This window comes from Tigriopus californicus, chromosome 7 (genome assembly GCF_007210705.1).
Source record: "Tigriopus californicus strain San Diego chromosome 7, Tcal_SD_v2.1, whole genome shotgun sequence".
NCBI lineage: Eukaryota > Metazoa > Arthropoda > Copepoda > Harpacticoida > Harpacticidae > Tigriopus > Tigriopus californicus.
The window spans coordinates 3137817-3159983 of record NC_081446.1 but is presented as its reverse complement, the minus strand read 5'-3'; the positions used below and the strand labels follow the sequence as shown (position 1 = coordinate 3159983).

Genomic DNA, 22167 nt, shown 5'->3' with positions numbered 1-22167 from the left:
ACAGTGTGCAAAATACGAAATTGAACAAATATGTATCATTGTTGAAATTACCAGTTTGAGGGTTCAACAGACAACTTGTGTTTTCAAATTCCATACTTAATGAAAAGGATGGCACCTTAAAGTCAATAAAATAATGAATAACACTAATAATCTACCGTCTTCAGCTTTGACCACCCATATCTAAAACACTTTTCATATGATGTATTGGAATATCGTTCTTAAGGTATCATTTCCCTCATTTAAACGAACGAAGTTTTGCATTAAAACGCTTACCTCGTTTTTCGTTTCCTAGTACCAAATAAACGAACAATTTGATCCCAACAAAAGAACAAAATTTACAAAAGTCAGCTTGGAAGCAGTCCACAATTCATCCCGAAACACACAGTCAAATGTGAACTTTTTGGCAATGTCCACGAGGCAACCCTTTACATTGACTAAAGCTGTGGTTCAATTCAGGAAGGAACACGCAAATGCAATCTTAGATGGGTGAGTGCAACAACCATCTCAGAAAAAGAAGAAAATGAGAACGAGAAGTCCTTTAATTGTTGGTTTGCTCGCTCAAGTGCAAGCAATTTGATTGAGAGTGGCGCGTGAAAGAAATGAAGACGAAAGAGCCCCTAGAAGAGATACGAAGTCGTATCGATTCTCATTGCGGCAACATTATCTACAGCTTGCCCTAATTCTTGAGACCTTGGGGTGGTCTTCACCTCTTCCAGTATTCATGTCTGATCACAATACATTTGATGGACTGTAATTATCAAAGACCAAGGAATGAAGAGCTGAAATATCTGCCTCCTGGCAAAGTATCTTTTGTAAATTAGACTTCTCTAAAGAGAGGGACTTACAACGAAGGAGAATAAGAAAAATTCGTATTTCTAGAACCGTCCATCTAATAAATAATTGGCACCTAGTACGATTAAACATGAACTTCAAGAATGATGGACTGTGAACGAGCTTCTCGCCAAATCGGTCTACTCTTGGTCATAACTCTGAGCCACTTTTCGAATTAAAGTAAGAAAGTAAGAAATCTAGATCTCTTCAAGAAAAAGGAGGTCATTTTTATATTATTAACTGGTAAAGTGGCTCTTTCATCGGGAACTAGGGAAAAGCAGTCTTATTCTAGGTCGGTATAATAGATTTTTGATAATAAAACTTTGAAATTGACATGTTCATAATCAAATGTTACATTTGGTTTGCCTTTGATTGTGATATTTGATCTGAGTTTCTTAATTCATAAATGTATTTCAAACAGGGGCCCAGAGTTACTCCAATTCAAATCAGCACGTTCGCAGTCCATATTTTTTTATGTCCTTGACTGAACAAGAGTAAATCCCAAAATAAATCCAGAGCCTTTCTTAAGATAGAAATAAGCTACCTTTGAAAATGGAAAACAAATATCGGAAAACAATTAACTACTCGACGCAACCTCGAATGACAACTGACAATTGTATACTTATGCCTCAAAGGTTAAGGTTGACATCAGCATTTATTTGCAAGACCAAAAAGTAAAATTATCAGTTTTTGGAGGAACATACAACATCGTAAATAGTGTAAGGAACAAAAAAGAGTTTGTTACGGCAGGTGTATTCTGAATGAGTTGGCTGACTGGATTCAATTCCGCTTGTCATTAAGTCCAAATTACCTAACAACTTGGAAAGACTCTGGCCTTGTGTCGAGCTCAAACGTTTTGGCACCCTCAAAAAGGCCTTTCTCAATTATCCTTTTGGGTTAGCCACGGAAATTAGACGCATGAATGTGGATATTGGTCTTCATTGAACTTAGCTCTCTACTATTTTTAGCAAATAGCAAAAAGTTTATGCGGGTGCTTTTAGCCAGCAAGACTCTTCCTCCCTGAAGGTTCAATCCCATTGGCAACAGTCTAAAGTCCAGAGTAAACTTCGACCTTCAACTTTAAAGGCCATTGGCATTCTGTGACTTCCAATGAAGTTACAGTTGACTTGATAGGGTTGCAATAATTCGCATCAATTGACGCATTCATTTGGAAATGACTCGATAATTCGAAGAGTTAAAATGTCAGTTGCTTTAAAAAGACACAAACAACCTTTAAGTTGAGCTAGGGAAATTCAAACAGCCTTGATGAATGTTTTATGTCAAATGGAATCAGAGAGGACCGTTTCCACGGTTTCAATGGTCATACATTTAAAAATAAAACAACCGAGAAGGTTTCGAAAATTAAACCTTCATGCACCCAGGAAATAAACTTATGCAAAAATTCACACCACCCGAAAGTTCTCTCCTTTCCTCAACGAGATGTATAACATATTTTATCAATGGTGTCAAGGGAATAGCTTTTCTCTCGACCTTGTCCCATGAGTCATGTCAATGTTCCAACCAAGTACAAAGCTGGCCTGGTGAGGACCCACTATAAAAGGGCCTCCTTTCGACTTCCTATGGAACCTATGGAACAAGTGAGGCGTGTAAAAGAAGCTCTAGTGGTCTGAGTTTGGTACTCTAGATCTGAGGGGGTCTTCATGGCCATTCGTATTCAAGTACGTCTCTTCCATATTAACGTTCCACGGTTCCACAATGCATCAAAATCAGGAGCCCCGGCTTCGTTATATGATTATTGATGATTGAGGCACCAGGGTCTCGTCAGACGGATATAATTTGGCGCTTCGGTCCCCCTGGAGAGCTACAGAAGCTTGAGTCAGGCGGGGGGAGGTGGTAAATAATGGAGAATGAATTAGGGCATATCGGTTTTCACACAGCGGCTGATTCATGGCAACCCTGACCATGCTCCTATCTGAATTTCCGAATATATCTTGTTGATATTTCTATTCTCATTCGGATCTAAAGAGGTTCTGGAATCTTACGTCAGGATTGAGCATGCGTTGCAATTCTTGAATGTTGATCTTCAAGATATTCAATGAAGTATCTTTACAAGCTTGATGTCAGGGTCTTGTTTTTCCTACTCTTTTGAGATAATTTTCAATTTAGCTTTCAACATTCATTCAAAAACAGTCTGGGGTATTGAAAGAGGTCCGTCAAAGCGCTCTAAAAAATCAAGTAATCAATGAAGTAGAATGTGAAATGATGTGAGGTGAATATTAAAACATCATGATGAATATCTTCAAACTAGACACTACCGTAAATAGATTGGCTTGTAATTGTGCGAAGATAGTTCTGCGAACAATCCAACAGGTTATTGCCTGACTTGAGTACTGAATTCACCATACTATCACATGTTTGTGCAGAAAGAAACTAATCCGTATTGTACAAGTATTTACGCAACTTCTAGGTACTTTTGCAAGAAGATTTCGCAAAACAAAGAAAAAATGGAAACCTCACCATTTACATAACTAAGTAATACTCGGGCTATTCCGAATTCCGAGTGGATTGGAGCATTTGGAGCCAATTGGCCGGCCTCGTCATAAGACAATTTTACTTTGACATTGGATTTCTACAGAAAACAGACCTCAATCCGTCATATATTGAGTATGGAAGAAACCAACCTTTGACAGAGGATTGAATTAACTTTCCATAACCGAGCTTAAACAAGATATCATTTATGTGGTGTGGACTTGAGTTTAGCAAAGGGCTTGAACCCCTCATTTTCAAATCTCAGCTAGAATAATTTCTCACTAAGAATTGACAAAAGCCTCGTCTACATCCTGATTGAAATCGGCACTTTTCAGATTATGAAGGCCAAACCCGTTTTTAGCTCTAATATGAGAGCAATTGATTTATTGAAACTTTTTTAAGGCCCACGAATTAGCATGCATGGTAACGGACACCCCTATAGATGCATAGAACACATATTGCTATAGTTTTAGTTAATGCAAGATCTTCCCATGATGACGAAGTATCGTAATTTGAAAACAATTTCTCTATGAATGTTTGAATAAAACATAGCTTGGCTTGTGGGCATGGTTAGGTAAGATTAGAATACAAAGAATCACGAGTCGTATGAAATGGCTCGTCAAAATTCGAGTCACATCAAAATTGATCGGAATATCCAGAAATTCGGAGAATGACTGGAGTCTTACGAGACCTTACAATGGCTTTTTATATCCTTAACAAGTCCCACAAGGAGAGGGACAAACATATGAAAATATTGAACGGACATCAAAAGCGGTATTCCAATCCTCCATTATACAGTCAATACTTACTAATAAGATGACGTCCATTTATCAATATGAATTGTTGGGTCCGTCAGTGGTAACACGATACGAGCAACTTCCTATTAGCCATATGAAGTAAAGGAAATTCAAGGAAAATATGTAGTGCGACCTTTGCGAATTTTGGGTATTTTGTGAACAAATAATTTAGACAAACATTGCCGCCAATCCCACCGGGCAAAGACTGAATTTATCATCTATTTTAATTTGCAGGCTTATTTTTGAAAACATTACATAATATATTAGTAGAGCGACATAATCAGTAATCCAAAAATGACATTTTTCCGAGTTTTGGAGCACAACTCGCTTAATTGTTGAACATTCAGTTGGATCACAATACGGGCTGGCTGTGATGTTTGTCTAAACTTTGTGTCCACAAATTACCTAAAAGCAGGGTGTCTCAGTACATTTTCATTGAACTCATTCGATTGATGAAAACTCAATTGAATCACGCTAGGAGCTGATTTATTTATTTGATTAATGGATTTTATTTCTGGAATAATTTTTCAAGAACCAACAATAGCAAATAAGCAATTAGTTTATACACCTTTTTCACGTATATTCTTGAGCATGCAGAACATATTCTGCAGGTTCTCGAAAATCAAGAGCTTGTTTTCACCAGAAAAGAAAATATGATCATTTTTTTCTTTTTTTTCTTGAATATATTGTGGAATGAAGAAAAGAATGGAAAAGATCAAGGTGGGTGGCCGATACAAAAAGAGTTGAAAAGTAGATGCCAATATCCCACAAAAATAGAAACTAAAGGGTAACTTGTCGCATTGTTTTCAAGATCAATAAATTTCATGTTTGACAGAAAGACCGACCATTTTTTTTCAAGTACCAGATTTCAAGCACTATAGAGGAGCAGAAGTTGGCTCCCCACACAAAATACTCAACGTCATGGTGCAGTACTAATTTTGTCCTCGAATTTCCATTACTTCTCATGGCCAATCCGGAAGGAATGGACCGACTAATGTAGAGAAGGTTAATTTGCAGTGCATATTGAGTTTGTTAAAGCACAGTAGGACCTTACTTGGGTAGATGATACCAGATTCATTTACTAAGGTATCCCTTCACAATGTTATTATCATACGCAATTAGCTATTATATCATTGTCAGTTCCTGGTGACGCTGTTGTATATGTCGATGTCGTCAATTACAGGCTATTATTAAATGTATTTCGTTTTTTCCCTCTTATTTTACATTTTTATGAACTTTTAAACCATAAGTCAAGTCAAACTATATAAAATACTTAGTCTAACATCGAACTTGAATTTTCTGCTTTAAGGTACTTCTGAATGTGGGACTGATCCAGTATCGTTTGCAGAAAACGATCTAGGTTATGATATTAACCGAAAAAGGGTCTTCTAATACGTAGAATAGACGGAGAGGTGTGGGCAAAAGGTTTTACGGGCAGGGACTCTTAAAAACGAGAAAACCGTTAATACTACGTATTTAAGACCGTGTTGTCCAGAAAACTCGCTGTAATGCCCCTGCTTTCACTGTGAGTGTGTTCTATACCTGAATTGGGGCAAAGACCGCCGAAGCACTTAAATATATACAAAATTAGCTATCTTCTTTGAATGCTGTATGTGTAGCTCCAAGGTCTGAAGTCCTTTCCAATTACATTTATTAGGTGGCCTTCGCAAGTGATATTTCTTGTGAGTTCCGGTGCACCTTTTCGATCTTATTCAGCCGTAGGCCTTGGTGCGGTCATTAGGGTCTAAATGGGGGATGTATGCTTCATGTGGGGCTGAAGTACATACAATTTTCATTGTAAACTGGTTTGATATATCTACCCGTATATCTGAAAAGCCTTGCACACTTCTGTCTGGATTTGCTCTTCGAATTTACCATTGTTGACAACAGTTATCCCCAGATCTCTTACACATTCTACTACCTCTATTGGGTTCAGACGATCATCTAGATAAGATGATTTGCTTATTTCCATCGTATCAAATGACATGGACTTAAATTTCCTAAAATTCCGATTCATTTTTTGTTTGTTGACCCATTCATAAAACCGATCTGTGTCTGTATCATTTTCTATCTTTCTGTATCATCGATCTGTATATCATTTTGCAGGGCTTGATTAAAATTTCAATTTCAACCAAAGACTAAGATGGTGTCAGCGACATTAGTCAATATGAATTATTGAAAGGGTAAGAAAGCAAGTATGAGCAAGAAGGGGCTCTGTAAAGGCAATATAAATGTATTCGGATGAACTTTTCGTCAAATAGTCACTAGCACTAACCAACTTCGTTCTGAATAAGAAAACCGACGTCTCGGAGGACCATTATATTACAAGTAGTGCGATTCATTTCGGGATCAAGATCCTCCTAAGCTCTGATAAGAATAGTCTTTCAGGCCGAGGAATGTGAGCTTGGATATAGCTTTCAGTTAGATGTTGAACCACCACCCTCCCCTGGTTTCCATCAGGATTTGTTAAACAATCTTTTTTTAGGTCCAAAAGCCAATGAATGACCACCGTTCTCTTCTGGACTGATTACTTTAGGGTTTTCTATGTCAGCTATTCTCGAGTGGATGGCGGTATTCATACACCATAATGATGGGGTTCTTTCTAGGGTTATATCATTGACGATCAAGCTATATTAGCTCCAAAAAAATCCGAGTCGAAGGTTTTCGACCATTTGTTCACTCTCAGTGAGAAAGATAAGAGAACAACACAAAACTTTTTACTCAAAAGTGTCGCTCTAAAATCAACAGGAAATAAATATATCTTTGCGGTAAGGTTTTGAGTTGGTTGGCCATGGTTGTGAAAAGTCTTAAAGAAAACCTTGCACCTTTGAAAAAAGACATGGATTAATCAATACTCCTTGGTTTGTTGGCGGCACATTGATTTAGCCACGAGAGTCAAATGACAAAAAAACACGCAAACCCTCGAGATTTATTGATTTTCTTTGGACAACAAATTATCCTTCGGTCCGGTTTTGCAATTTATCCTTATTATCCTTATCAAGGTTGACCATCAGTGTATTGCACACTTTAAAGCATAATTCGATCTTACGATTGCATGAAAAGCAAATGAATAAAGGATATCATAAATCAATAACATTCTCAAGGTTTCTCGCAAAACGGCCAAACCATGTCGCGAGTCTTTTCTCGTTTTGGATGATTCTCCGCGCGGAGGTTTATGAGTGGCATTTATAGCCTAATGAAAGGTAAACAATGCATGGTATGAGAGATATGACACGACCCTTACGGCGACACTACTAGCAAACGTTACGGCTTACCGCATCTAATCGGATCTTTAATATGACAGCAATCGGGAAATCTGGCCCTTACTCATGCGACGTCATGTTTCAACGAGGACTTTTCAGGTACCTTACTACTATAAGAAGATTCATTAGTCAATGTCTAATGGACTTAATGGTCTGTACGTCAATGGTCAATGTATTGGTTAAACATTACTCTAACGAGTCCACTTGATGGCTTGGCGATGTCAATGGCAGTTGGGGCCGCAATTTGGCAACTTATTACCCGATTGACTTTGACCAGTCCGAATTCTTTAACAAGACATCCTTGATTTGACCTCAATCTCTACGAGTGATGCCGCGGTCGTTACAAAGTTTGGTCAGGCGACGTTTGATCATGATTACTCGGTCCAAAAAGTATTCATAGGGCATGCTAAGGTTTTGGAAAACTATCCGATCAAGTATGAAATATACGTAATAAGTTAAAACTCCCAATTTGACAGATTCAACAAAAGTTTCGTTGAATCGACCTTTTTCAAATTGGCAACACTGCTTTAAATGGTTCCCAAAAGATGGAACGACCCCACGGATACAAGCACATCACGATCAATTGATCATTGTGGGAGAAACTCGGAGAAAAACTTTCAAATTAACTTGAAGAGAAAGAAGGCTTGATGTGGGCAGGCAAGTCTTTGACAATCAAGCACACTAATCCCCCCGGTTTAGCGAAATTTTCTCCAATCCTCGGGCGGGGGAACTTTTTCACCAATCTTCAGGGAAAGAGTTTTCGAGAGTGCATGATGGTAAAAGGGTCTTAATTCCAATAGAAAATTTAGTTTGCCAAAAGATTTGAACATGGGACTGAGCAGAAAGTGCTCGCCTTGTCTATCAACTACCCATTGACATTGGCCTAAGTAATCGATTTCAACCAGGAGCCCCAACCGTGATTTCACTTTTTTTGATTTCGTAAGGACTTGTGAAAATTCAAGTTTGGCCTGATTTGGGGGCTTTGTTGTCGTGTCTTGTAGTGGAGGAAAAGCTTTGACAAACATCACGACTAAAGCTCTTGGGAGAGAAGCGACATTTTGACCAAGCCAATTGAGGCATTGTTTTGAAGGTAAACGTTATTCTCCACCAATTAGTTGGCGGTGCTACTTTTTTAAACTTAACCTAACCTTATCTAACCTAACCTAACCTTACCTAACCTAACCCAACCCCACCTAAAACGATAATAATAGCCCTTAAACTCTCTCTCCAAACCGTTCGAACAGTTTGTCACAAATTTAAAAATGAGCACCGCCAACTAATCGGTGGAGAATAACGTTTATCTGTTTTGAATCGTTTGAACACATTGTGGTAGCTTGGTAGCAAGGTGTCGAGCACATCATCTCTTGTTGCGTTGCTCTGCTCTGTCAACAGAAGCAGTTAAACAAGCCAGCAACCTAGAGGGCTTGTCAGAGAAAAGTCACTCCAACCAAGCCACTTCAGGCTTTGCTTTGAACACATTTTGGTAGTTGAGCAGCAGGGTGTCCGGCTGATCGATTTCTCTTGCGTTGCTCAGTTTCAACCAAAGCAGACAAATGAGCCATCAACTCACTGGCTCCCTGAATTCGGAACTTGATTTTCAGAATCACGTAACTAAATGTGTTCAAAGCCGATCCCCATCGCACAAACCAGGCAGCCGCGAGCGAGCCAAAAAGAATCTCAGAAATCTCGTGAGTGTCGTTTCTCTGACTAGCCCTCTACATCACCCTACTAGCTCATCCATGATTCGGACGTTGATTTTGCAAATCACTTGATTAAATGTGTTCAAAGTTAATCCCATCGCACATAAATTGGAGCCTAGCTAGGTTCTTTACCAAGACCATTAGTCGCGACCAATGCGAACGGGCCCTACCGAAAATTTTAGTAGTAGGAAAAGTTGTAACAACATGTGAAGAAATCCTTGTTATGCATAGTCTTGATATCGTATTACTTTCATGGCTCAGTATCGAAATACTGTTTGCTCAAACAAGGCAGTACTTTCAAATGATCGATTTCTTTCAACCAGCATGGTGCAGAGGTGCAGATGAACATAGTCATTACATGAATTGTTGCTTATTGTGTAAAACCACCAGTGACAATATTCAATGTATAAAATATATTTGTTGGAATACAAATTAAAATGAGAACAAAGAAGGGAACATGGAGAGAGGAAGTAAATTTCACTTTATCACATCACTCCATACTGTTGCATTTTTTATACGTGGATCATGTATCATGAAGGTGAATAAACTTTTCTCCATCAAATCACATCAGATGCTTATTTTTGGGGCGGTATGAATTATTTCAAATCCCCTGCTCTGGAAACACTGGAGAGTGGCTCCTTTCTAAAGTTTTCTTACGTGGAATAACATTATATAACCATATGTTCTGGTTAGAGTAAACATGCCTCAAACTCATTAAATGATCAACTTAGGTCAAAGCCTTGTATCTGTTCCTCCCACAAGTGATGGATAAGAACTAGGCATATGGTTTAAACACATATGTGAAAACCGAAACGCGTTTCTATCCACCCTTCTGAAGTATTGAAATAATTTAAAAATGTGATTCCACTCGGTACAGCAAGAAAAGAGATGATCACGCAACCTCTGTTCTGTTGGGAGGTCATTGCCTTCACCTATTCACCAATCAATTTCCTTACAACAAATTTGTCCTTCAATTAAAGTAGTTCACTCTTTTAGACTTACCTTGAATTAGCAGTAGTAGCCACGTAGCCAAGGCGCCCCAATGGAGAAAGTTGTTGGCGTAGCATCTCCACCAAGAGATTAATCCCAGGATAACGTTCAAAACGGCCGCCGTGGTAAGCCAAGCCACCAGGCTCATCAACTGGGAGGGCGTGACCAAATAGCAGGTCTTTTCCACCGGATCATCCGGACTCTCAGACACGGATTCCGAATCCCCGGTGTCAATGTAACACAGAACTTTGAGAATGGTCACCAATTTCAGCAGGATGTCTGCCGAATTCACCAGCATTAACGACTTTTGTCGCTGACGGTGTGCGTACTTTTGGTAAGCGATTTCTAAGCGTTCGTCTTGGAGCTTTCCGGAAAGGCTCGGGAGATAAATCCCATTATACACTAATCCACGTCTGAAAAAAAACAAATCATAGCAAACACCTTGGTATTTTAGCCTAAGGGTCTGAGAGATGAAGTTGTATATTTTTAGGCTGGCGACATTCATCTTTTTCTGTACCGATTTTCCCAAGTTCATAGTCAAGTAAGTATTCATACGTAAGCTAATCTGATAAGCAACGGCCTGCAAATTGAACGGATTGGGTCGTGGCGCACCTTCATCAAATTCATTGGTGTATGTTTAGATGGTAGCAATCTTGAAAAATGTTGCACTAGGGGTAGGTTCGCAAATGAGGCAGAACCATAGAAAACCATAACTAGAATGCTTAAGTTCAACAGGAGCTGTACCGCATGAGCATGTTTTCAGGTCAGCTGACGCTGGTGGAAATGGGACAAAGATATTTCGTTAAATCTCGCTTCAGGCAAGTTGAATTATTATCATGAAACGTTTGTTATTCCTCTTTAATCTTAATTTCTGTTGAATCTTACAAATATGCAGGTAGAAAGAGTGGTAGAATAATAAAAAACATGCTTTTTAGGGCATAATACACGTAACATGTCAAAAAAGATTTGGACATTAGTAGAGCAAATCATGTACTCTATTGATTGCCTTTGTTTAGCAACGCATCTCGAAAATCTCGAAAGTGTAACAAAATGTATCCGAAATTGCAACGCAATGATGAGGCATTCAGAATTTCGTTTCAATCTCCCAACAATGTGTTTGAATGTGGGCGACATGATTGCGCCTATACGTAAACAAGGTAATTCCGACACCTCTGGAGGTCAGCCTGAACCCAGGCTTGTTCCCTGCGTTTCAGTTAAGTGTTTCCATCACATGGATGAAAACTTTAACTTGAGCCCCATTTTAACCTCGTCAAAATTTCGTTCTTAAAAATGTAGTCGGACAACTTACTCAAACCCGTTTTATGAAGCGTGCTGGACGAGAGCAATTACTTGACAAGGAGTTTTATTAGGGGTTTCTACTCTGAATTTGGACGAGCCGTCAACGATTCAAATTTGCACCATAGGTGTCCTAAGTAGCTTGACTACGAATGAAACATTTTTTCACCAGCGACAGCTGAGACGAAAACATGCGATCGCAGCGCCCTTGATCGATCTATATATGAAGTTATCTATGGGCAGAACCTAATTAGTCAGTTTCTAGAAAAATATGCCGTTCACAAAATCTTCAGCTACATAATCCTACATTTTGGTTTGATCAAAACAAAGTCGGAGTATTGAATTGAACCTTATGGTCATAGATCAGCAAAAAGTAGCCTTCTGGCTATGCAAAATGGGCAAGATAAAAGCTCGTACAAGTGAATATTTAAGTATCTCACGTGTTTACGACTTTTCGTCAGTTTTTTGGCTTGTCAATTCAGGTATGTTCGCCATGGCAAAAAGTGTTAACGCATCTTCAAAAAGTGCAAAGGGAAAACGGGATATTTGCGTTCCTTTGTCATTTGCTCACCATATTTGGTTCCAAAGACAACCGAACTACTCTTTTGTGCAATTTTAGGGGAGATAGCGACGTTACAGTTAGATTTCTGGTCAACTTTGAAGCAATGGATGAGGTCTGTGAAGATCGAATCATTAACTCATACTCGGCGTTTTGCACCCAAATAATTGCCTCTGGCGCAAATGACCCGGATGTCCCTGGAAACGACGACTCATCTGAGTCGTTTTTTTTCTTGAGGACAACCGCAAAGGCATCGAACCTTGAGTTGCGGCCCACAATCTACTTTTTACCACCCACGATCCCATGAACACAAGCAGTTATTTCTGTCTTCCTTCAAAACATTGACAATGAAGGCTATTTGTGCCTGTATTTTTAATTACAAGAGAGAAAGCATTGCAAGTAAGTGAAAAATTCTTGAAAAAATAAAAATAGCTGTGTCTCTCTCCTCATTTGCAAGACATTTGGTAGAGGGTCAACTATTTATCGGTACATAGAGGTGAAAAGCCTCGTTGCCTTTGTTGGCCTTTCATGAGCAGATTAATGCAAGAACCTGGCCTTATCATGTGCCAAAAGGCTTTGTCAAATGCACAATTCTCTCTCTTCAAACACTCACGGAGTTATGCTAGTACACAATTGCATGGGTCAAAGGTGGGCATGAACGGTCACCTTTATAATCCGTACAATTCCGTACAATGATTTGCCTCCAATATTGTCCAAGGAAACAAGTTCTTAATCAACCAAAATCGCTTTTCAAGGTGGTCAAATAAAAATGAAAAAATAAAGCAGCCTTCAATTTGAAAAGTTAAGCTTTGGGTTAGATTTTACATTTGTAGATTTTCAATTATCAGCAACAACTCTAGACGTTGTTGCTCTATCTATTCCATGTAAACTTACCAATCGCAACTGCCTGGCCAAAATTGCAAATTTCAAACACATCAGCAATGAAACTATTTCATGAGCATGCCCATCCCTGTCATCATTTAAAAAAAACATAACACTTAGCTTTTGGCGCCACACATCAACAGCAAGTTCCCAAGTCCAGCTTTTTGACTGACGAGTGGTCTTTATCTCAACATACCTTCCATCCTTATTAGTTTCCTGATTATGTGAACTTACCGGAATATTCGACCGGATGGATCAGCCTCTTTAGTGGACGAGTCTCTTTGTAGCTTTTTATTCAAAATGGCTGATGAGCCGCCCAAGTCCTCCTCACATTCATCCGGATCATCCCTCGAGAGCCCATTGTGTTCCAGGGTGGTATCGGGAACCGAGCCCGAATCCCGGACACCCAGCTCTGGGTCAATGGACGACATAGAGGATGGGTTGTACGAGTTCAGAGGTACCAGCAATGACCCACAAGAGCTAATTGAGTCATTCCGGCTCGAGGAACACTGATTGGAACTGGGCACGTCCAAGAGCTCTTCGGCAAAAAGCTGAAACGAAGCGCACTCAATTAAGTCTTCTTTAAGATATAACAAACACGATGATCCGTGTACGTTGCTCCGTTATGAGATATGTACGTTAGACATTCATGGGAGTGTCTTCGCATAGACACTTACTAACTTAAAACACCGAGGCACACATGTAGCAAAGACTTCAAAAGGTTTTTTGGCCTTAAGACTGGTGAGACCCAAGTAACATAATAGAACAGGCAGACGCTTTGAGAATGGCTAGATTCCCCTTGATGTTCGCTTCTATCTTCAGTAAAGGTGGAACGGAAGTGCTCCGAAGAGCTTTATCTCCCAACGAACCCACACTGTGACTAAAAGGATGCACAAAATGTATGTAACACTACTGTTGCGTGCGGTGGGATTTAAAAAACTAAGACCGTGTAAAAAACATCTGTGAACGCCATATCTCACAAAAGAGGCCTGAAAAAGGCTACTCGGCAACTTACTAAAAGGTGGAAAAGTTAATCGTAGATCCCATAGATGATTTTCAATTGCTCGGTTTTTAGTGACTTAGAGGTGCAACAATTCGTCTTGGACTTACGCATTAGAAAAGTAATCTAAAACTCTTGCAAAAAGAGGAGCATGATATAGAGGGGGTTATCAATTGCAATAAAATGTAATAGAGAAATGAGCATTACCATTTCGAAAAGGGGACGGTAATACACGAAACTTGACCGATGTCATAATTCTAAATTCGGATCTTCAAAGGACACAAATTCATATATCACGTATCATTTGAAGTACTTTTCCCTCAACTTTTGACTTATCGGGAGATGTTTTGTATTCGCACTTGTGCCAACCCCTTTGCGCTTTCCTGACAAGGACTTTTTTAGAATGGGCTGATAAATAAGGCAATAGTAAGTTATCTTGTACCATGTTTGGTATTGGTGGTCTTAAATTTTCCCTCGTATTTTTCCTAAACTCGATGTATTTCTTGAATCGAAATCAGCTTTGAAAGTACATGCGGCGTATGAAAGTCCTCCGTTGACGTTCTATATTTTTCAACTCTATGGCCTTTAACAATCATTTTCCAGCAAAGCCATTACTAAAGATCTGTCTATGACAAGTGCGTCGAATGGTTTGCCGAAGTAGTAGCTAGGTAAGTACGCATGCATTGTTATGTAGCATGTCAACGCAATCCTTGGCATTCTTGGCAGAGTTAATGCTTTTGTCGCTTATGTGAGGACTTTGTCTAAAAGATGGAACGCACAAGGAACATCTGACTAGACAATTCAATGTGGCCACGCCGTCGTAATCAAAACAAAAATTAAGAGTTTGCTCAAATACCATCCAAGGATTCCAGTTTTCGTTTTCTTTTTTCAAGCAACAAAAGAACCATTTTTTGTAAAATTGAATAACGGATGTACGGTACAGCAGCTTTTTTCAAGCAACAAAAGAACCATTTTTTGTAAAATTGAATAAAAATATAACATACATGGTTAAAAGTAGTAGTTTCTCAGTCCACTTAGTACCTAAGGGAGAGAATATATTTGAAAACCTTATTGGCATAGGTTTTGAGTATTTTCGGTTACGCTTTCTATTGAATTTCCTCATAATCCGTCTTATTAAATCCAAGAACATGCTAAGATATTACGCTTCAAAATTGAATTTTGCTTCAAATTTAATGTTAAAATGCTCTGGTTATATCTTCATGCAGTTGTCAATGCCCCTAAAATAAATCAAAATGTTTCACTTTTCTGAAGCATGCAGAAAGGCTAAAATAATTTGTATTATCACTTAAAACTGGCTTAGAATTAATGATTTACAACTCTGATGTCATAACTATGAATCGCAAGTTTAATCGTCTTTGACCTTGAAATTTGTCAAATTTTTGGTAGCGTTGAATAGAAACGTGCTAAGAACATAAAAAAATTACAAAAACACATTACAAAAAGTGGCATTATTGAAAATCAAGTTGTCAGATGTACCGTTTTAATATTTGGCTGGCTAGGCTATCTTTTCATATTTATCCGCAATTTCATTTCCTGAAGAAGCATGTTTACTATATTCAGCTTTTAAAGAAATCTTTAGAGATCTTTTGTATGTCAAACGCAATTTTCAAACAGCAAGAACTGAGTATTTGCTAAATGTTTCTGAAAATTTACGCAATTATGTAATTTCGTTTTGTAAAAGTTGTGCATTCTTTTAACAAAAACAAACCAAATGAAAGTCTTGGCATATGAGCCAACACTGAATCAGTAGTTTTAACCACCATGGCTTGAGAACAAACCCGAGTGATTCAATCAGGACTTCTTCAAGTCTAACACCATCAAAAAGGATCCTTCATCGTAGTAAAAAGTTACAATGACAACACTAGTTAAAACATCAAATTCATCTTTTAGGCCGAGGAAAGTACATGAAAAAGCTTTTCTCGAAAACCCTTTTCCGGTAAAAGCAAAATTCTTCAAGAATTTTTAAGGTTAATAAAAGAACAAGCCATATCTTCAGCTTGGTTTGGATATGAAAATGGATCATTTGAACCTAATATTTCAACTGTGGTGAGTTAGAGATTTGTTGACCTCTCAATTGTCATTCAAGAACACTTTTAGGATCAGGCATTTTATTGACCAAATGTGCTATGGCCTGAATTCATTACTACAACCGGAACAGGTATAAAAAAAACCCACAACTGTCTTATCATGACCAAATATCTTTCTACTTCCCAACACAATTTATTCTCTCGGCTCGTTTCTTCTATCATTCATTGCTGACCTGGTTATTTTGAAGGAAAGAAATTTCAAACCATGTCCACATAATGGTATAGAGCCATATTGGACATTAGAATGTTCCTTGGATTTCGAAAACCTGCCATGGCAATGCAAAATGAAGGTCCTTGCCAACCGTAGCCACGAATTCCAACTAAACCTGTTTGGTTCCATTCACTTTACTCAACCGTGCAAAGAATTCGGTTGCTCGGTGAGCGAGACTTCCAAGGATCCAAGGAAATCCACGAGACTTGGCATTCGTTTCCAAAACGTAGGAGTAAGGCTACCATCAAAAGAACTTGGCATTACTTTTGTTGGTGTCGATGTTGGGACAACATTCACAAATACACTTCGCCTCTTCATACGATCCAAAGTTCCCAAACACTCACTTCAGAGCTACGTATTCATCCTGTTTTTGTTCTTGGACAGTGTTGAAATCTATGACGTGTTAGGTAAATCTTTTTTTTTACCCCCAACTTCAACATTGAGGCTAACATTTCACGTCGTCGCAAAAGCAGCTTTTGGGAGCCAGTCAGGAGTGTTCCATGCAGGTCGATGACACTCCATTGATCTATTCTACAAGTGTGGAAACCACTCTACTGCTGCTTTAGCTTGTGCCAAGAGATTATGGCAATGCTAGAGTGTGATCCATTACAGGTGGCGCAAGATGAGTTGCATTAGGTGCCAAATGCATGCATTCCTTGCTCATTGGAAGTTGGAGCTGACACGCATTTCCAACTAAAATGCATCATCATAAGTTACAACGAAATTACGGAGCGTTCATGAGATGATTATGTTCATGAATTTAACGACATAGGAAGTTTTTTTTTTCGAAATGGATTTTCAAGATTTGAGGCATGTCGCCCCAGAAAAGAAATCTCTTCAATGTTAAAGTTATACCAAAAACGTTTCCATTTCTTACAAAAATAACAAATAGACACAATTGCTTGAAATATTTGCTTCTTCTTCCGTCACTCTAGCGTTTTTTTACGCATTCAAAGTGAAGGTCAGCCGTCTGACGACTTGCAATAGACAGTACAATGATAATACATATGATCTGCAAATCCAGGATACCGTCGACTCAACAACTTGAAGCATTTATTCGTGATGTATTCCCTACATTTGCTTTTCCGTCACATCATTTTTAGTTGAAGCATAAATTCTTATTGGTAAACAAAAACGGCCCTCAACCAACATGTTTTTTTGGCACAATGAATGCCCAGCTTATTGCGTCCAAGAATGTAAATCTGGCATGGTCCGCTATCAGTTCAAAAGTGGATCTTCCTTTTTGGCCCACGGATTCCCAGTTGGATCATAAACTCTTGAAGACCTTGGACCATATTTACTTTGGACGATGAAGGAAACGTCCACATGGTGAGGAGAACGGGAGAGAACGAGAACGAAGAGAAGGAAGAGGAAAAGCTAGAGAACGAGCTAAGATTGCTTATCCTCCACTTGGCTACACACAACTTGGAAGTTGGATCGAGAACAAGTCCAAGATATATGCTACGTACGCATTCGGAAAGTCCATTTACATTGCTAACTGTAGCACAGTTCAGTACAGTTGGTGCTACTGTGCCCACACCACCTATACATCTCTTTGGCTGTTATAAGGAGCCCATTAGCTCCTATTGTTCTGAATCTATTTCGCCCCGGAACTAACTCTTTGGCAGGCATATTGCCTCATGATTTTGAAGCCAATTGCCTTGCCTTTGGTCGAATATTTGTTCTTATTCAGCCAAATATCTTATTCAGCCTTAAGACATACGGCACGATCTATCTCATGGCAGGATCTCAGGCGCAAGAACGATCCAATGATAGAGAATCAATAAACACGCAAGGCTCCAACAGCCACCTGTCAATTCTCCAATTTCTTGAACATTTGGACAAATTGGTGGGGGTTGTTCCCTATTGTTCCCTATTGTTAGAGCTCTCTTGGACTAATGTTAGAGATTAATGAAGGACGGATAGATTGGCTCTATGGATTGCACTGCATACGACGTACTTGGTCACAGAGACAAATGTCAGTGAGGCAAAGAAGGGCCCATTAGGAGGAAAATCGCCAAAGAGCAGGTTATTTGCCGTGGATCATCATCTCAATTCCCGGAACTGTTCTGAAGGCCGCCCATTAGGGTGAATTAAACCTGTCTGCACTTATCAAGAAGTGTTCGGGGTGATAAGGGAACAAATAGAACTCTATTTAAAGAGTCTAACTAGGTTGAGTTCCAGTTTACTGGCTTCCATGAGAGACAGCACGCAGGATCCACAAAAGTCACATGCGATGTGTTCCAACTGAAATGAAGGAGGCGACTTCCCATTTTTCATCGGAGCCAAGTCTCGAGTCAATGAACTTTTGTTAAAGGGACGACACTAGACATCAAAAGCTCCTCGCCTCCCCCCAAATTTCAAGTAAACAGTTTTATGGCTTGTTTTATGAGAAACACGGAATGGGAAGTCCTGTTCCATTGGGTTCCATGTGAAGCACCCTTTGTTTAAAAAATATATTCTTGTGCCTCACTCTGTCACTTGTTGCCAACGTTTGGGTAATTGTCGATAAGGATCGATTGGCAGCAATTTGAACTCCCCACCATCGCATATGAAGGGTGGTGGTGCATTCTCTGAAGGAGCTCATGCGTAAAAGTTTCCTCAACGTGAGATTGGCAGAAGCCTTGGGATCATCATACCTGATTTTTTGATCCATCCGGCTCTTCTTGGACATCCGTCTCTGGCAAACTTGGATCTTCGCCAACCTCGCACATGTCATCTTGCTTTGCGTGAGGAACCTGTTCCTCAAATGACAGGCCCTGTCCTTCAATCAAAACTCTGACCTCAGAGGCCGACAGGGTCGATAGAGAGGCTGGCCTGTCTCCGGAATCGGAGGGAGGAGATGGAGGCAAAGGCAAGATTTCGCCCGACTCGTTGGATATCACTATGCTCAAAGGTAAATGGATTTCACTCCGAGGACTGTCCAGGCAACGAGCCTGTGAGATTGACATGGTTATCAATTCACCAATCACTATCTATGAGCATGTTTCCTTGTTACCATCCGAGACGACGTTCCGCCTGAAAATGTGCACAAGCTTCTTAAGTACGCCACCATGGAACAAAAAAACGGCCACTCAATTAAAAGCTGCATATCGCGAGGATAATTTGAATGAGGCCTAGACCAATTCAAGGCCAACATAACAAGTGTCTATTTTGTTCTATGAGATAACCTTATGCAAATCTACACCTCATCAAAGGAGAGAGAGTTCCCCTCGATCGTACTCACGGATGAAGGGGAGGGATTGAATACTCATTCCCCAAGCCATGAAGTTCTTCTGAGTCCATGGATTGGCCTCGGCTAAAATCCCGCAAGGCAACACACCCGCACACTCAAGACTCACCCGCAAAATTTTCAGATCATGGTGATCAAACTTCACGCTCAAAATCACACCCAAGAGTTCCTGAAGCTCAAGCTTTCTCTGAGTGGAGACGGATACTGACTCGAGAACAACCACAAGAACCAGTTTCACACGCTCAAATCCAAGCTTTTGAGCCCAATCGGGAATGGCGCCAGGACTTGCGCTTGTCTGAAAACGAAGGGGAAGAAAAAGGATCAAGGCTCGCGAGGGTCTCGAGTGCGGCGGTGTCGCCAATGTGCGAAGGCCGTAAGGCCCCACTCAAGGAGCCCGCTGCAGCCACACTCACTTAGAGCCAGCCCATAGGCCGAGGGCGGGAGCGAACGCCGAAAGAGAGCAGCGGACATGAGAATAACAACAACACGGACGGAAATAAACCAGACTCGACACCGGAACCAACGAAGGATAAACCAGGAGAAGAAAAACGACGACTCGAGGATGGGTTACTTGGAGGCCATGGGAAAGCGTGGCCACCATACTTATGGGGAGCAAATCTGGCCGCTGTCGTTGGGCTCATTGTTGCTGCTGTGATGAGTAAGTGTACGTGAGTACGTGGAAGGCCCGAGACCTGTCACTTTCATCCATGCGGCCATGAAGCGTTGGAAATAGAAGCCAGTAATGAGTCTGGCAGTTGTTGTGACACATGAAATCGACAGACAACCCGTGATTGACCTGGCAGGGGGTTATGCAATGAGGATCAGGCCTAATCCGTAGGAGAAAGTTTCTTGCCAAAGTTTTCCAAAGAAAAGTGTGATGATCCGAGATTGGGGATCACCTGGACAGTGGCTTATTGCCTCACTGAGGAAACTTGAGTTGTCCATGAATTTGCCAACACTTATTTCATCATATTGCCATGTGGTTTTGGGTTCATTTCAAGGAAAACTCATTTATGTTGAGACAGTCTGTGGCTGAGGCAAACTTGGATAAGAGACTTTTAGATTGATAACTCAAAAGGGTTCCTCTCAAAGATCTCAAAACATTAATCCACAAATGAAAAGGATCTCAATGCAATGTACTTTACACAACGCCGTTCCTCGTAAAAACAGCAAATTTGCTGTTCTACGAGTAGTTTTGTGACTTTGGTAGTTGGACTAAAAAAACATGTCTTTGAAGTTAAGGACTTTCACATTCATGTGTGGATGCATACCAAAAGCCTTTGCTTTTTTAGCATCAAAGTTTGATGATGCAAGTACATCCTCAGGAATTCCTATTGCACGTGTTTGAATGTACACCAATGCACGGACCTCTAGAGAAATGGACTAAACGTATCACCCGAACCACTCATCACATTCAAAATTAGTACCTAAGATGTTTAGGTCGCCCGTTACCGTTACTTTCTTCTTTTTTCTATGAGGAAAATAGTACAATTTTTTATTATAATTTATTTATATGTATATTTAATTCATATTATATGTTTATTTCAATATATATTTATGAATAAAGGTTTTCTCCCAGATTATTTAAGAGCTCCGTCTCAAAAGCAATGGCTTGTTTGCTACTGATGGGATCAAATGAATAATCACGGGAGGCTGTGACTAGGGTTATCAACTTACATTTGTTTTGACGTATAACCAACACATTGCTTGACGGAAATAGCCTCAAAATCTTACCCTAATTTTCTTCTTGTCAAACCACTGGAATGCTTGTCTTTTGTTAACTATTTTCAAACCATGGAAAGAGGGTTGAAAAACTACACGTCAAAATGTTTAGTAAAATTGAAAAATAATTAAAACCAAACAAAACTAAATCTTTGAACCCTTGTATCTTTTTCTCCATGTACCCTCGTATATTTGTCATTTGTTTCACGTCATATTAAAACATTAAAAAACCATAACACGGCGGTTTTTGCAGTTTTAGCCCATAATTTTTTTTTCTGCTAAAGTAATGATTACAATATTGGTAACGGTAACGCGTTACTTATTCCAAAACATAACGGTAAGGCGTTACGTATTCCAAAAAGTAACGGTCACGCGTTACTTCCTTTTTCGGTAGCAGTTCAAGTCCTGACTTTATATGTGAGTGACCTTTACTTGCCACGTTCTACATGTCATATTTCTTGAATCAGAGCTATTGTGACCCAAAGCAGGCCGATTAGTTGCAAAAAATCGTTCACAGTTCATATTTCGATTATTCCCTGGCCAATGCTACATGTTCCTAAGGCTGTACTGAGTTCTCAAAATGATTTGCCAGGCTCGAGTAGATACCATTGCATTACAACGTTCTTTTGATTTTTCGTGCTGACGAGAGCTGTGCAACGACAAGGTCTCCCTTTCCGATCCAAGCTGGACTTTCGCAATCAGTTCTAGACTGGTCTTTGCAATCCGATTCAATCTGGACTAAACCATACGACTGCGATTTGTAGTTTTTTCCTCCACTTCATTCGAATCCAATCGGATCCGTAAAGTTGGATCCGATGCAAAACTCTAGTGCAGAAACTAGGAAGACTCAAATGGCTCGCAATATCAGCATCCGAGTCCTTAATTGAGAGGGAAATGTCTCGTGGCCTGACTTCAGTCATATTTGTAGGACTCGACTACAACCCTAATGTAGTTGCGCTTTTTTCAACGGGAGAATAGACCGGAGCGGTTGCAAACGGGTGCAATTGTGGATGAAAAACGATTTTAAACTTACGCCAAAATTCCAAAATTCACAACTGGCGTGACTTTATTTTCAAAATGTTCAGT

General features: G+C 39.7%; 1 protein-coding gene across 1 annotated transcript in view; it reads right to left on the bottom strand.

Annotated features, from left to right (window-relative positions):
* Positions 1–19464, bottom strand: part of LOC131884161 (adenylate cyclase type 8-like) — a gene marked incomplete in the record, with an annotated part of 51667 nt that extends 32203 nt beyond the window's left edge. The window contains 4 exon segments of the mRNA XM_059231840.1: positions 10084–10484; positions 13043–13359; positions 18767–19145; positions 19354–19464. Coding sequence (XP_059087823.1) covers positions 10084–10484; positions 13043–13359; positions 18767–19078 — 1030 coding nt within the window.
* Between the last annotated feature and the right edge of the window lie 2703 nt (positions 19465–22167).